Here is a 14106-nt window from a genome sequence, read left to right as displayed (position 1 = left end):
GAGAAGATGTTCATATTGGATTTCTTGTTCAAATAAAAGGGGTTTTTTGTTGCTTATCGACTCTCCAGTACTTCAGAATGGGATTTGGTTACTTTGAACTGAGAATTTTGGAGTCGCTATTAGACTAGCAAGAGCCCCTAGTAATTTTAGATAATTAGAATAGAAATATACTAGGTCATCCAGCTTTCTTTTAGTCTCAATTGTTGAAGCAGTGGATCCAGGCCTTATTTCCAATGTCCTCAACCTATCCTGCTATTCTTCATTGGTTTTTTCCTTATGGCAACAAACAGCCAGAGGACTTTTCATGGTTGTTACTAAAATCTCAGGTTCTCAACCTCCTGAAATTGAATTTCAAAGCATCAGATTTTAAAATCAACATTTCATTTTAAAGCCTTGGTCTGTATTTAAGTCTATTCCATTTCTCTTGACAAGATAACTAGTGCTTCTAGTTATCAGTAAGCTATAAGACAGAAGAAGTGATCGGCAGTACTTCTGTTTCTGTCCATAGTAATGCTAGATGTAGTAACCACTGTTGTACATTTGATTTTCCAGCTACTGGAGATTATTAGCTTACAGTTTCATCACGGGATCGTAGTCCTGGCTATTAAATGTGTTTTACTCCTCTATAAGAAACATTTCCTTCATTATTAAGAGAACCACATCTTTTTATCATATAGTGGAACAGGCTGCCCAGGGGGTTTGTGGAGTCTGCTTCCTTGGTGGTCTTCAAGACCCACCTGGACATGTTCCTATGCGATCTGATCTAGGTGAACCTGCTTCTGCAGGGGGGTTGGACTAGATGATCTCTAAAGGTCCCTTCCAACCCCTACCATTCTATGATTCTTGCATGTTTTAATCAGAATGACAAACCCCCATGGAAGGGTTTCTGATGAACTGCTTAAGAGAAATAAGGAAAATTGATTGAAGTTCCTAATAGTTGTTATTTTTGAGCATGAACACAAGATAGCAGGTGTTTCCTCTGGTAAGCAACTCTTCTAGTAGCTCAACAGACTTGATTTTTGCATGCTGTCAAGTTTCAGCTTTAATATACAGTAAGGGAAACATCTTAGATGCTTTATCTTCTTTTTACTTTACATGGAAAAAAATAATTATAGAACCTTTTCAGATCTTTGAAACAGAGATGTTTAAAATTTCCACTCTCCCATGGTCTCCTCAAACATTTCCTTTCATCTGTGGTTATCAAAAATAAAACAAGACACAGTGTTGGCTTAGAGAATGTTGATTACTTTAGCAAGTAGTCATCTGATCAGTTACTGTATCTTTTATGAAATGTTATATGTGTTTCTCTGGTGTAAAGCCTGACTAGGTGCATCTGCTATCCTTAATTCAATTTAGTTATGAAGTTCTTTGGAGGCAGATAAAAAGCCAGAACTTCCAAAGAACAAGCACTTCTCAAAGACACCTTCAAAGTGTGTGCACTTAAAAGGGGTTGATAAATGCACTTGTTGTTGGAGGAGGTACAAGGAGTGGGACCTTAAATTGGAATAAATCTTTTAGATGAAGAACCAAGTTTGGATCTTATTGAACACAGTAGGCTTGCAAGAAGACAACTGCAGGAGAAGACCCTACCAGCATCTTGCCCCATCTGAAGCAACTTATACAACTGAGTTTTCTGATTAGTCACTTGTTTTAAGCAAGGCATGTTCATGTAATGCTTTTGATGTGTCTGAGATATCATCACACGAAATTCTACATTACTTTATTTTTTACCCTGTAGTACCTTGGATATTTCTGATTGAATTAAACAACTGAAATAGTATAGGGCTTAAAGACCTAAAATAGACACTGTTAGGATTGTGACTTAGCTATTTGAAGGATATGCATCCTTATCAAGAGGAGAGAAAAGTTTAGTGAATGAAGTGATGGTCTAGATTTGTGTAAGAGAAATGAAAATATAAAAGAAAAAATATTTTTGTGAAAGTCTTACAACCCTTCCAGAACACCCAAAGTCTTGGCGAGCCCAGGAGGCACTTTGTTTCAGAAGCTACCTAGAAAATTTGATTTTCTTATTCCTGTTCTCTTGAAAAGCAAAGTCAGTCCCTTAATTTTCCTCACTACTGTCTCTTTCAGATCTTGAAGATTAACATTTATCATGCTGAGATTTGGGCAGCACCTCATCAAACCCTCAGCCATCTTCTTGAAGACTGAGCTCTCCTTTGCTCTCGTTAACCGGAAGCCGGTGGTCCCAGGGCGTATCCTTTTGAGCAGCACCTCAGCAATGGGTGCCCACACTCCTGGGAAAAGCAGGAGAAGCTCTGTATGCTTCAAAGGCCAGGTAGGATGTTACACAGGTTTATTCTGAAATCAGTCAGTGGAACATAATATGCTTGATTGGTGTTGCAGAACTGCCGAAAATCGTTGCTTAGCAACTGTGACCTTAGAGGTGAGTTTCTATTGACCTTTTCACCATAGAAGATGTATAAACAACCAGGTGCTACTAAAAGCATTTTTAGAGTGTATCTGAGGTAGTACTGTTTAAATTTCATATTATGCTAAATAACACATCCCTTTTCTCTTTTAATAATGTCACTTATTTTTAGATGTGGTAACTTCCTTGTGGAGGATTTTCAACTTCTAGCTAAATGTACACATTTTGTCAAATGGCAGCAGAATGAAGAAGCTTATTTTTTTGGGGACAGATTGCTTTGATTAATTTGAGTAGGAATGGATTAAATAAACCATCTGTATAGTGCACACATTTCCTGAGGAAAAAATAAAGCCCCATGTTGTAAGTAAAATTCTCAATTTAGAAACTGTATAGGAACTTGATTTTGCAAGATGCTAAATGTACCTATTTAGTATATTTTGTAGTGTGGCATATTATCTTCTTGTCAAAACAGTACTGTTCTGTAACTTGTGCCGATTTCAATTACTAGTGATAGAACTCCTCACACACGCTTGAGACTGATCACTGAACTCCTATAGGTGTTCATGGTAAAATTTTAGTAGAAACTCAGGTGTTGGCTTAATGTCTTTTGGAAAAAAGAAAAATCATCTACAATTTACTGAAAGCTTTCTTGTTCTGTAGTTTTATATTGTCTCTTTTGTAATTTAATGTTTATTTAAAATTTTAGTAATATATATTTTTTTTTAACCCCTACATGTATTTCTTCTGGAATATGGAACCTTCCTCTCTTCCCATGACTTCTGTAGAATATAATTTTTCAGTATAGTATGGCTCTTCAGGGCTGCTTTGAATGCTGTCTGTTTGAACTAGAAGTCAGATAATTTGGTTAAAAATGCATAGGCTTTAAAGAAACTTTAAAAGTGTTCTTATCTCAACAATATATTTTGATGAATTCAATGAACAGTTCTTCTCAACTTCAAGTTTTTGATGTATCTGATGTAAATCAATGTGATTTCCTAAAAAAACATTTTCGAAGCTGTCTATAGACACAGTACCACTTCAGTCACTGTTAGATGCAGAGCCTATGAGTGCCTGAACAGTGTTTTGGTATATGTGTTGTCCAGATCAGAGGGTAAATAAAATGTGATCTGTAGTGTCTGTGCAAAACAATAGTTAATTATTTATCTTATTTTAATCAGTTTATTGAACAATTGCATCAGTTGTTATGAGAGGTATTTCAGATGATAGTTATTTTTAAAGTTTTGTGAGCACCTGGTAATGACAGTGTAAGGAGCCTATAAAACTTAATTATTACAAGCTTCTTTCCTTTTTAAATAATTAAACATTATAAACTGTAGTCATATAGTATTACTGACTGTTTGGCAGATACATTTATTTGCTCAGGTTTAGCTTTGTTATCTCATAATGAGTATTGCAGCATATTTTGTTGTGTCACATTGTTTTAATAGCTCATGTGTTGTAATATATAATGTAGTCCTTGTTTCTCCATTGAGTAAATGTTCAGGTAATAAAAACCCAACCCTTTCCTCATTACAATAAGAAAAAATTAGAAAAGATCTTGATGGGAAGGCTAGAATACTGTATGTAAAATGGAGCAATTTGCAGTTGTAAGCCTCTGGAATGTCTGTATAATGCAGCATTCATCTCAAGGCCTGGCAGTAACGTGTATTTTCCTTGTTTTATTGCAATAATTTTATTTGTCTTGTCTTTGGCACACTTCAGATATTCTCTTTTTTTTTTTTTTTTAATTTTGAAGTAGAAAATAAAATATTAATGTCTGTGAATTAGAGAGACAAAGGGAATCAGTTTGAAAGCCAGTTCACTCCAGGTGGTGGCTTTAATTAAGTAGTAAGGTTGAAATTCCATATTTGAAATGCAATGTAGAATTGGAGTTGTGAATTTTCTGTAACAATTTTAAAATAAACCCAGTCAGAATAGTCTCATGGATTTGAGTGTTTCTGATTTGAGCAATGCCAAAGCATGCTTGTTCAGTTAACACTTTACAAATTTTGTTTTGTTTATTTCAAGCTGCCAATCCCGTGACTTCCACTTGACACTTTAAAGTCAAACTATTCTAACAGTAACCAAGAGTAGCATTAACAAGAACAGAGAATTCATGGTAAGGACAGAGCTCCCATATTCACGGAGAGAGCTGCCTCGTTTGCCCCAGCAGTGGACTTCTTTCTACTGAGTACACTCAAGTTCATGGACTCAGAAACCTGTTTGTAATAGGATCCTTATGAGTTACTATTGCAGATTCTTAAATAGGAGTTAACTAGCATCTTACTATTTAGTAAGGGAAATCTTGCACTAAACTGGGATCTCTACTGTGTAAGATAAAATATGCTACGGTGTTTGACAGTAATAGAAAACTCATTCATCTCTATTGCCACAGCCAAAGAGGAGAGCTACACGTGGTCAGCATGTAGGGTTAGGGCATCCAGTCCATTTGCTGTCACCTAATAGGAAAACGGTTAGGGCTCCCTGGTATCTGTCCACAGTCTGTCTGATAACATTGTCACTCACCTCCCATGACAGAATGAGGAGTGCGTACCCGATCTATTCTTGTATATATTTCAAATGGAAAGATGAGTCTTCCTTCTACTTGTCTGTTTTATTTCAGAACAGCCAGGCAGATGGTGTTGGGGGCAATCTTGATTAACGAGATATTGTGTTTGGGGATGTGTTTTTGTATTGGTTTTCCGTTTTGTACAGAAATGGTATGATTTTGTTTTGTGAATGCCTGTTAATTTTATGGAGCCAAGTGTCTATGTGAGAATACTGTATGCAGTGCACATCTTAGCAGTTAGCTTGGGAGTGGGGAGGAGGTTATTCTGGAAGCTTGCTGGGTTTTGTACCAATACTGTTTTCTGTGAAGAGCAGAGCCTGTTTCCTCTACATTCTGTTGACTTGCTGATCTGCGAAGTGTAATTGTGAAAGATGTCGTTTGTGGGTCCCTTGAACAACTGTCTAGTTGTTTTAGAGGAGGTAGCTATTCAATAGTGGAATGCTACAGGGACGTGTCTATAATCAGCAAATGCATTGTCTTGTGCCTTTTGTGTGACAGAAACAAACTGAATCAGCTCATGTAACCAGCATGAGCTGAACTTCTACTTGTCTCCTTACTTAAATTATTTCATTCAGAGCGTTCCTGCTTCCATGGTTCAGAGCAGAATTGTGATGTCTTTTTAAAGAAAATCCATCTGCTCTTTGACATGGACCTTTTGCTCTTTGATATGGTAACAAATACTTTGTGAATGACTTACCATTTTAGTGTTTTTCTAGCCGTACACCATAGCTTTATGTAGTTTTGTTCACATCTTCAATAAATATGAACTGGAGTTTTTTTATCACTGTCTTTCTCATTGCATTGTGCATGGTACTCGCTTTCATCTTGTATTAAACATGAAAAATGAATTTCAACATTAGTAGAATCCATTTGGGGACTAGGACTTTTTATTATAAATAAAAGTATTCATTTGTTATGTCCAATATTTTTTTCAGTAGACAAGGTATCGATCTTTGGATTTGTGTTCAGGATGCCAGAAGAAGAACTAGTACAAAAGGAACACAGCAACATTTGTAAATTGATTGAATGCAATATGCAGTGACAGAGACAAACATCAGATCTATGGCAATACTATATTATACAAAGCATTTTTCAGCAGTTTATTGAATTGGTTATTAAAAAGAACAGGCTTTCCAGCTGGGAACAATGAGCTGAGGGTTATCAGGACCAAGCAATTTTATAGAAATTTGTGGTGGATGGTTTGGCTTCTTCAAGTAAGAGCACATGTATGTGTGTATAATAAATTGAAGACTTTAACTTTCATCTGGGATTGATTATGTGGAGGTATTTTATTTAAAAAAAAAAAGAAACAACAACAAAAAAGACACTTTAACTGCTATATACTGACTTTTGCTGGACAGTTTGGTAGTGCTGTTTCCACAGAGATCTAGTGTTTTCCACCCAAAAATGTTCTGTTTGTGGAGAACAGACCATATATAAACCCCCAAAGCATATGATGTTTCTGGCAACTTCATCACTATATGAAGTTAATGGTCCTTATTTGTTGATGAAGCAGTGTGCTGTACTGTGAGTTACTGCAGTTTGCTCCTTTTATTAATGAGTAGAGGAAATATTAGTTGAACCAGATGCTCCTTCGAAGAGTTGATAACACCCTGAGCTACAGTGTAATTGTTCTGGGTCTGTTGCATGGGTGGATGGGATCCAGGGTCATGTGATTTAAGAACAGCATCTGCATTGTGGTCTGATTTGTCTGTTTGTGAGCTTCCATGTCAGAGGCTGTCAGAATTGCCAAATGACTTGAAACTGACTTTGTATTGTAACAGTGCTTTTCTTGTTTTGGAAAGAACAGTAGTATTTCATCACAAGCTGGGTTGAAAACCATGGTGTTTAGCATGTATATGAAATGTAAATTCTTCATAAAGTTACAGAGCTGCTGTTTATTTTAGTTTAGTTAGTTTGTACATTGCACATTTATCACATTTGTATTTACGCAACATAATTACAAATGTTTGCTTTTTAGACTAAACGGGTGTTAATAGTTTCCATAAAACTAAGATTTAGAAAATAAAATTCAGTTATATTGCAGAATATATAAATTTGTATTTACATATTGCAATAATGTACATTGCAGTGTACAACTGCACATTATTCACATCGAACACTGTGGGAAAGTACTCTTTAGCACTTGTTACAGAAGCTGTGTATGTGTGACTATTATTATTAGTTTGCTTTAGTACAATGCTAAGGAGCAGTCACGTTCCTTGTAGCCCTTTAGCAAGGAGCTAAAAAGAAAGCCTTTTGGTAAATACTTTTGTAACCTAAATATGATACTGGAGATAGCAAGGGAATTACATGGAGACAGAAAATGTTTGATACAGTAAGGAATGAACTACTTAAATTTATTTATCAAAATGCCTAGTAACTCTAGAAGAAGAGAATACTAGGAACAGGAAGAACTACTCTTCCTGGTCTAGAGAAGACTTCCTGAATGGAAAGAGTAGATGTAAATTACAGATCTTGTGTGACAATGTCGGTGAAGTATAGAACATATTTCTTCATCAGGAATGCAGAAGAGATTCAGACTTACTTTCTGTATTGTTAGTATTTGATAAATTATTTTTGAGACACTGGACTGAAGCTGTTGAGCATCAGGGGAAAGTAAGTCCCAAACTGTTGTTTTTTTTCCCTCAGATCCCAAATAAAGCTAGTCCATATCTCTTCTGTACATGAGCAGTCCCAATCCTTCAGGTAGGATGTATTAATGCCATAATATTTACTTTCCCAAATGAGAGTAAGAAAAATAGTTTCTATGTTTAATATTTTTTAGATAAATTAAAATATATTGTGCAGTGGGTAAGGAGTGGGACTGCACCCTTGTCAGGGGCAAGCCAGTACATCAACTTCATTGTATTCTCAACCTACCTACTGGGAAAAATGTTGTTCTCAAACAACCCAAAGATGATTGCTCCACTCTGTGTGTGCAAACCACTTGAATTTAGTGGTGATAGAGAGGACAGTTAATTATCTCAGGACCGGAGTCATTTTATTTGCAGTCTACAAACAAAGGGATGGCGTTTGACTCGCATTAACAAATGCTGCTTCTGAAGATAATAGATTCAGGCTCTGTGCACAGATGCTTGTCTGTCTTATTTGTGAGGGTGGAGTTCAACTCTATTGTTTGTTCTGATAAAAATATTTTCTCCTCTTCCAAATCTTGTCTTGCCTGAAAGGTGCTCACTGTTGCAAGAGAATGTACTTCATCATAAGGACCTATCTATTTTGTTTGCATTGTTATAGTTGTATTAATATAATGATGGTGATGAAAATCCATTCTAAATGCTTTGTGCCAATATTTTAAATAGAAAGAAAAAAACAAAAGTTATGAAATCAGAATTATTTTTATGGATACAAGTGGAGTAAGTTACAAACGGAATAACTAATTTATATGCATTCAGAAGATTAGTGATGAGAATTTCTCAGATTCTAGCACAATCTACATTGAAAGAGATACTGAAAAAGCTGTCTTAAGGCCACATGGGCAGTAGCTCCTAGGTTGGAGCCTGGTGCACCTTATCAAATGCCATGGATAGATGAACAGTCTCTTATTAGTAATGTGTTCAACTGACCTTCAAACCTAGCTGTATGAGCAATGAGATCTCTGAGAAACGGGCTTGTAAGCTGTACGTTGTAATAGATTGGGTCTGTGCAGTTAAATTTCTTGGCTACTTAACTAACATGCTGAAATCCATCTAAAAAAATCCTTTTTTGTCTAATTCCTCCTTTTTCACTTGTTTGTCATCAACCTTGTTTTGTACTTAGAAATTACTTTAGGAGGACCACATTATGCATGAATGTCTCTACTGCTTCATGTGTTTCAGGAGACACTCACTGTACAGTTTTGAAGGTTTGTTACTAATATATGTCCTCTGAAGGTGGAACTGCTTGTCCTTACAAGCTCCAGGGTCATGTAGAAGAAGTTTTGAAACTTAATCCCTGAGACCCATCATTGTGGTACCCACTCTGTCTACTTACATCATACCCATAAGGAGCAGCGTGGAAAACATGTTCTTGGCCTCATGAAAAAAATGTAAAACTTCAGACTTATTAGATCAGTTGACTGATGATTGCTACAGAAGATCAAATTTCATACAGACTTTCAGCTTCCCAATGCTGTGATTTTTAATTTTGATATTATTGTTGAGACCCTGATTTATATGTGAAAACAGCTTATTTTTTGTCAATTAAATATGAATGTGAATTTAATGAAATACTTTCAAAGTTATTTCACTGTATGTTAGATTAGTTACAGCCTCTCATTTGTCATTTTCCCTTTTATAACAATTTACAAAGCGTGTTAGCATTTGTACGTTGACTTATATCTATAGTTTTATAGTAACTGACTTAAGTGAATTTGCTTTCAGGTTCCTGTTATTGGAGTGACAGAGATCTGGAAAAAGTCTTTACATTCATATTTTAGCGTAGCATGAATCCTGGCTAAATGTTTAGTGAGAAAAGCTTCATTCTAAGGAGCTGGAAGAAGTCAAGTTTAAAAGACAATGGAGCAAAGCTGTGCAGAAGGAAGTAAAATTAAGAAGTAGCAAACTTTAGTATGAAAAGTGGCTGGGAGACTGAGGTGGGACTCAGAAAAGGTAACGTGAGTATTTCCTTTGAGGTTTAACACAGTCATTGTCGTTGTGTTTAAAAAACTGTGAAGTCCTGTTCATAAATAATGAATACTTTTAGTCCAGTAGTTATTTTCTGGTCTAGTAGAGAGCAAGTTTGTAATTGGTGTGGCTATGGAACAGATCTGTAATTTTGTCCTTTTTATCACATCAGTAAACCCAAAAATGCTCAACAGACATAAATGGACAATAGATAAAAAATACAAAGAAGTTTGCTGCTGTTGCAGTTTTGCCACTGTAGAAAATTAAAGGACCTATGCCAGTGGCAGGTAGCCATGTGCTTTGCATTCAGTTATCAATGACCAGGAACTTTACGAAAAGATATTAATAAAAAGATTATTTATCTTTTTTTTTTTCCTTCTTGTCTCACCATTTAAGTAGATTTAAATTCAAGGAGGTTTTGTTCTTTTATTTTAAATAGTTTCAGGCTAATGGAGGAGATGACAGTTACAAGCTGTTTCCATTACAGTTTGCACAAGTCTAAAGCCTTTTGTCCTCAACATAGCCATCAGAAGATGATGCAGCACACACATAGTTAACTACACATAGTTAACTAAGTCTGGGCAAGGTATTGCATGGCTTGCTCTTATGGCAGAATATAATTAAAAGAGATGATTGGAATACATGGTTATTCATAATAGATGTCTCACAATTACCATAACTAATGCAATACATGCAAAATCTCCATTTGTAATGAAAATAGATTTGCTGGAAAGTCAATTGGAGATTTCATTTATTGCTTATTGTTTCTAGCATACTGGAATATTTTGTGCTATTCAGTGTAATACAACTATATGTTTTTCAAGTTATATATTTTTGAAAGACATCTGACACGAATTTTCTGTTGAAACAATGTTAAACTGTCATTTCTTCTGTTTGCTGTGAAGAGCCTCATATGTAGTATTTTTCTGTTGAAACATACGTTGATATTCCTTGGTGTACCATAATTCTAATCTAAAAAGGATAGTTCATAATTCCCAAGTAATCATCTTGTGCTCCTTACATTTAAAGGATATCTGTTGTGGTTTAGTTCTGACCTCTGAGCCCCACATAGCTTCTCGCTCAGTCCCTTCAGTGGCACTGAGAAGATGATTGGGTAAAAGTGAGAAAAACTCATGAGCTGAGATAGACATTTAGATGGGTAAAGCAAAAGCTGTGCTCACAAGCAAAGCAAAATGAAGACTTTGTCAACTACTTCTGATTGGCAGGTAGGTGTTCAGCTATCTCCAGGAAGGCAGGACTCCCTCATGTACAAGAGTTACTTGAGATGACGCATGCCAAAAGTCCACAAGTCCTCTCTTCTTCCTCTGTCTCCCAACTTTATATATGGAACATGACATCATATAGTGTGGGGGATATCCCTTTGGTCAGTTGGGGTCAGCTGTCCCATCTGTGTCCCCTTTCATCTTCTTGGCCTACTCAGTGGAGAAGCAGTGTGAGAGGCAGAAAAAGCCTTGGTGCTGTGTAAGCACTGTTCAGCAGTAATTAAAACATCAGTGTGTTATCAGTACTATTTTGAGCACAAATCCAAAACATAGCCCTGTATAAACAACTATGAAGAAAATTAGTTCTATCCCAGACAAAACCAATGCAACCTCCAAGAGTCAAGAAAGGCCAAAAGAGCATGTCATGTACACAAAAAATAAGCAGGAATGCTCTCTAGACATACAGAAATGGAGGAGTAGTGCACTGTGGTGTGTCATCCTAGTACCTTCTCCAGGGCATAAAGAGTGATAAATAATGGCATAGCCTTATATCTTCAGCCTACCTGTGTAGATGTCAATCCTTTGAGGGTAAGTCCAATTTCCTGAATTCTCCTAGTGGGTACAGACTCAGACATCTGAATAGCATCCAGTCACTGACACAGACTTCTTCAGAGGCAAACTGAAGGAAAACTATTCACAAAATGAATATTTTAGACACAGATGCATTACTCTGAAGCAGTACTAGACTTCTGGATACCTGTGCCAAATAAATGACTTTTGAGATGCAAGGCTCCAGCTTCACCTGGTATGGTATCTGCTATTTTTTGGGTAGGACCAAGTCATTCCCTTCCTCTTTTCCTCTTCTCCACCTTTGTGGCATGGTTAACTTATGTGCAGTGGTGTGCTTTCCTCCAGTGTCTTCTCTGGAAAGTAGCCTTTGTGTGCCTCTCACTTTGCTATGTGCCTGAATCTGCTCAGTTGCACTCCATCTTTTGTTTAGGAAGTGCTTTCTTAGGGGGATGTGAACTGGCAGGTGGCACTAACAAACACAGTGATAACAAATGGCCCTATCATTGCTTCACCAGAGCTTCAGCCAAGAGTCAAGCACCACTTCTGAGCAAAATAATGGAATAAATTATGTTTTATTAAGTTGTCTTGTGTAAAATTAGATATTAACGTATCAGACAATGGAGACTTTGTTGTAAAATGAGGCTACAGTAGGAAACTGAAGGCATGATTCATTAAAACAGATGTATGTCACTTTATCACTCGTACCATATCTTGGTTTCTAAGGTGCACAATTGTGTTCATTGCTGTTCATTGCTATTGTATTTTACTTTTTGTCATTCCTTGTAACCTGCTGATTTGTGCTGTTTCTGATCAAAACATATCAACCTCAGCACCTCTCAAAGTGAGCTCTCCTGAGCACATATTCATGTTTTACCATAAAAAGTTGGAAATTTCCCTACTGATACTCTCCAGTTTCATATCCTACTGCATTCACATGAGTGACCTCTGCACAGAAGTTTCCCGAGAGCGGTTAGTTTTGGTTCAGGGTTTATTGTCTTTATGAGTTAATCATTGGGAATGCATTGAGATGACCTTGTTGCTCTTTGCTTGATAGAACTGGATATTGTGCAGCAAGTACAAGTTTTAAATAGGTGAATTTGGAAATTGTGCTTTTTATGTAGTCTGATGTGATGAACAACATGTAGCTGAATACAAGGTTTTGCTCTGATGTGTATGTAAAAATGTAACTATTTATTAATGTGTTTTAAAAATGTGTCAATGTGATTCTGTATTTCTTTTTCTGCCATTCCCAGGTGGTTGTATGTAAAGAACATATGACACATTATATATTTATGTTATGCTATACAAATTAACAGTCAGTCATTGAAGTTGAGTCACTGTAAGCACACTTTCTTAGGCTCAGTTTTATTAATGGTTCAATTGGAATAGAACCTACCTAACTTGCTGTGTAGTTCACTTTGCTACATTCATAGTCCAAGGAAAAAGTTGAGAAAAAAATATTGTAAGAATATAGTTCAGTAAATAAATGTCATTCCTGGCAGAAGAAACCCAGAGCTCAATTGTAAAAACATTACATTTCTGTTGGTACTATTGAATTCAAAGTCATGTGTGATTTGGGGAGCAAGAGGAAGAAGGGAGAAGTAGAGAAAGGGGAGAGGGAAATAGGTTTGTATTTGCCTACTTTCTTTTGACCTTTGAAATGCATCTGGGTAGTATTTATACAGTTATACAGCTTCTTTTGCAACACACTTCTTATTTTTCTCTTCTTTTTTAAGGGAGGCAGGGGGAAATAAGGTCATGCAGTGTCTTGATTTCAGAAGCTTTAAGAGCTCAAAATATAGTGAGACTTGTGATAACATTACAGGAATATAAAAGAAGTTGCCAGAATGTAAGTTTTTGCAAGAGAAAGTTGAACAATTACTTGATCATACCTGCCTATATGGGAACAAAATTTCCAGGAAATGCCATAGACTAATGAAGACATGAAGAGCTGTAGCCATAAATTTGAAGACATCTGAATATATATATATAATTTTTCATTTTATTTTTAGTATTGAGAGTAACTTAATGACAGAAACAAATTGCAGGAGTTGAGGAACATTTGTTGCTCTATGGTACTTTGAAATAAATATTGGGCTCCTCTTTAAAGTTGTTAGGAAGCTGTTATCCCCATGGGGAAGCAATGATGGAATCTGTGGGTAGACATGGAGGAAATCAGTATAGTTTATCTCTTTTTCTCTCACTGACTGAATGATGTGAGCTGTTGGTCAGGACAACAATGAGCTATGATGTTTTTTGCCATTCTCAAGTCTTCAAAAGGGGAAATCTCATCTTGTTTTGAAGAAATATTTTTATAGGAAGGAAGGAAGGAAAAAATGTGCATTAGGAAGTGAAGTCAAGATAATTGTATAGCCTTTCAAACAAGAGGTAGTTTATATTTTTGACAGAGTATCATTTAAATTCAAAAATAAGAATGGAGAATTACAGATAAAGCAGCTTTATGAACCTGCAATTTGATATTCCTGCCAGAAGCTTGAATGGGAACATAAAATTACTCTATTGCTAAGTGTCTATTAATAGCTACATTTGAATTTCTTAAAATTCTGCTTACCGTATGTATTGTTGGTTATAACGTCTGTGAATTCAATGTCTAAGAAGATGGAATTAATTTCAACTGCATCAGATTTTAGTTTTGCCTATTCATGAGGACATAGCAGGGATACTTCTGCCAGTATTACCTACCCATTGAATATTTGGGTGCCCGGACCA

General features: G+C 36.1%; 1 protein-coding gene across 2 annotated transcripts in view; it reads left to right on the top strand.

Annotated features, from left to right (window-relative positions):
* The window catches only part of FHIT (fragile histidine triad diadenosine triphosphatase), a 535739-nt gene that overhangs the window by 128065 nt on the left and 393568 nt on the right, over positions 1-14106 (top strand). For both annotated transcript variants that reach the window (XM_062008359.1, XM_062008358.1), the window contains exon 2: positions 2092-2213. In XM_062008359.1, coding sequence (XP_061864343.1) covers positions 2114-2213 — 100 coding nt within the window. In that variant the 5' untranslated portion in view covers positions 2092-2113. The remainder of the gene's footprint in view (positions 1-2091; positions 2214-14106) is intronic.

The sequence above is a fragment of the Colius striatus genome, chromosome 15 (genome assembly GCF_028858725.1).
Source record: "Colius striatus isolate bColStr4 chromosome 15, bColStr4.1.hap1, whole genome shotgun sequence".
NCBI classification, from domain to species: domain Eukaryota; kingdom Metazoa; phylum Chordata; class Aves; order Coliiformes; family Coliidae; genus Colius; species Colius striatus.
Note: the sequence above shows the minus strand (reverse complement) of the source record. Positions and strands in the feature narration are given on the sequence as shown.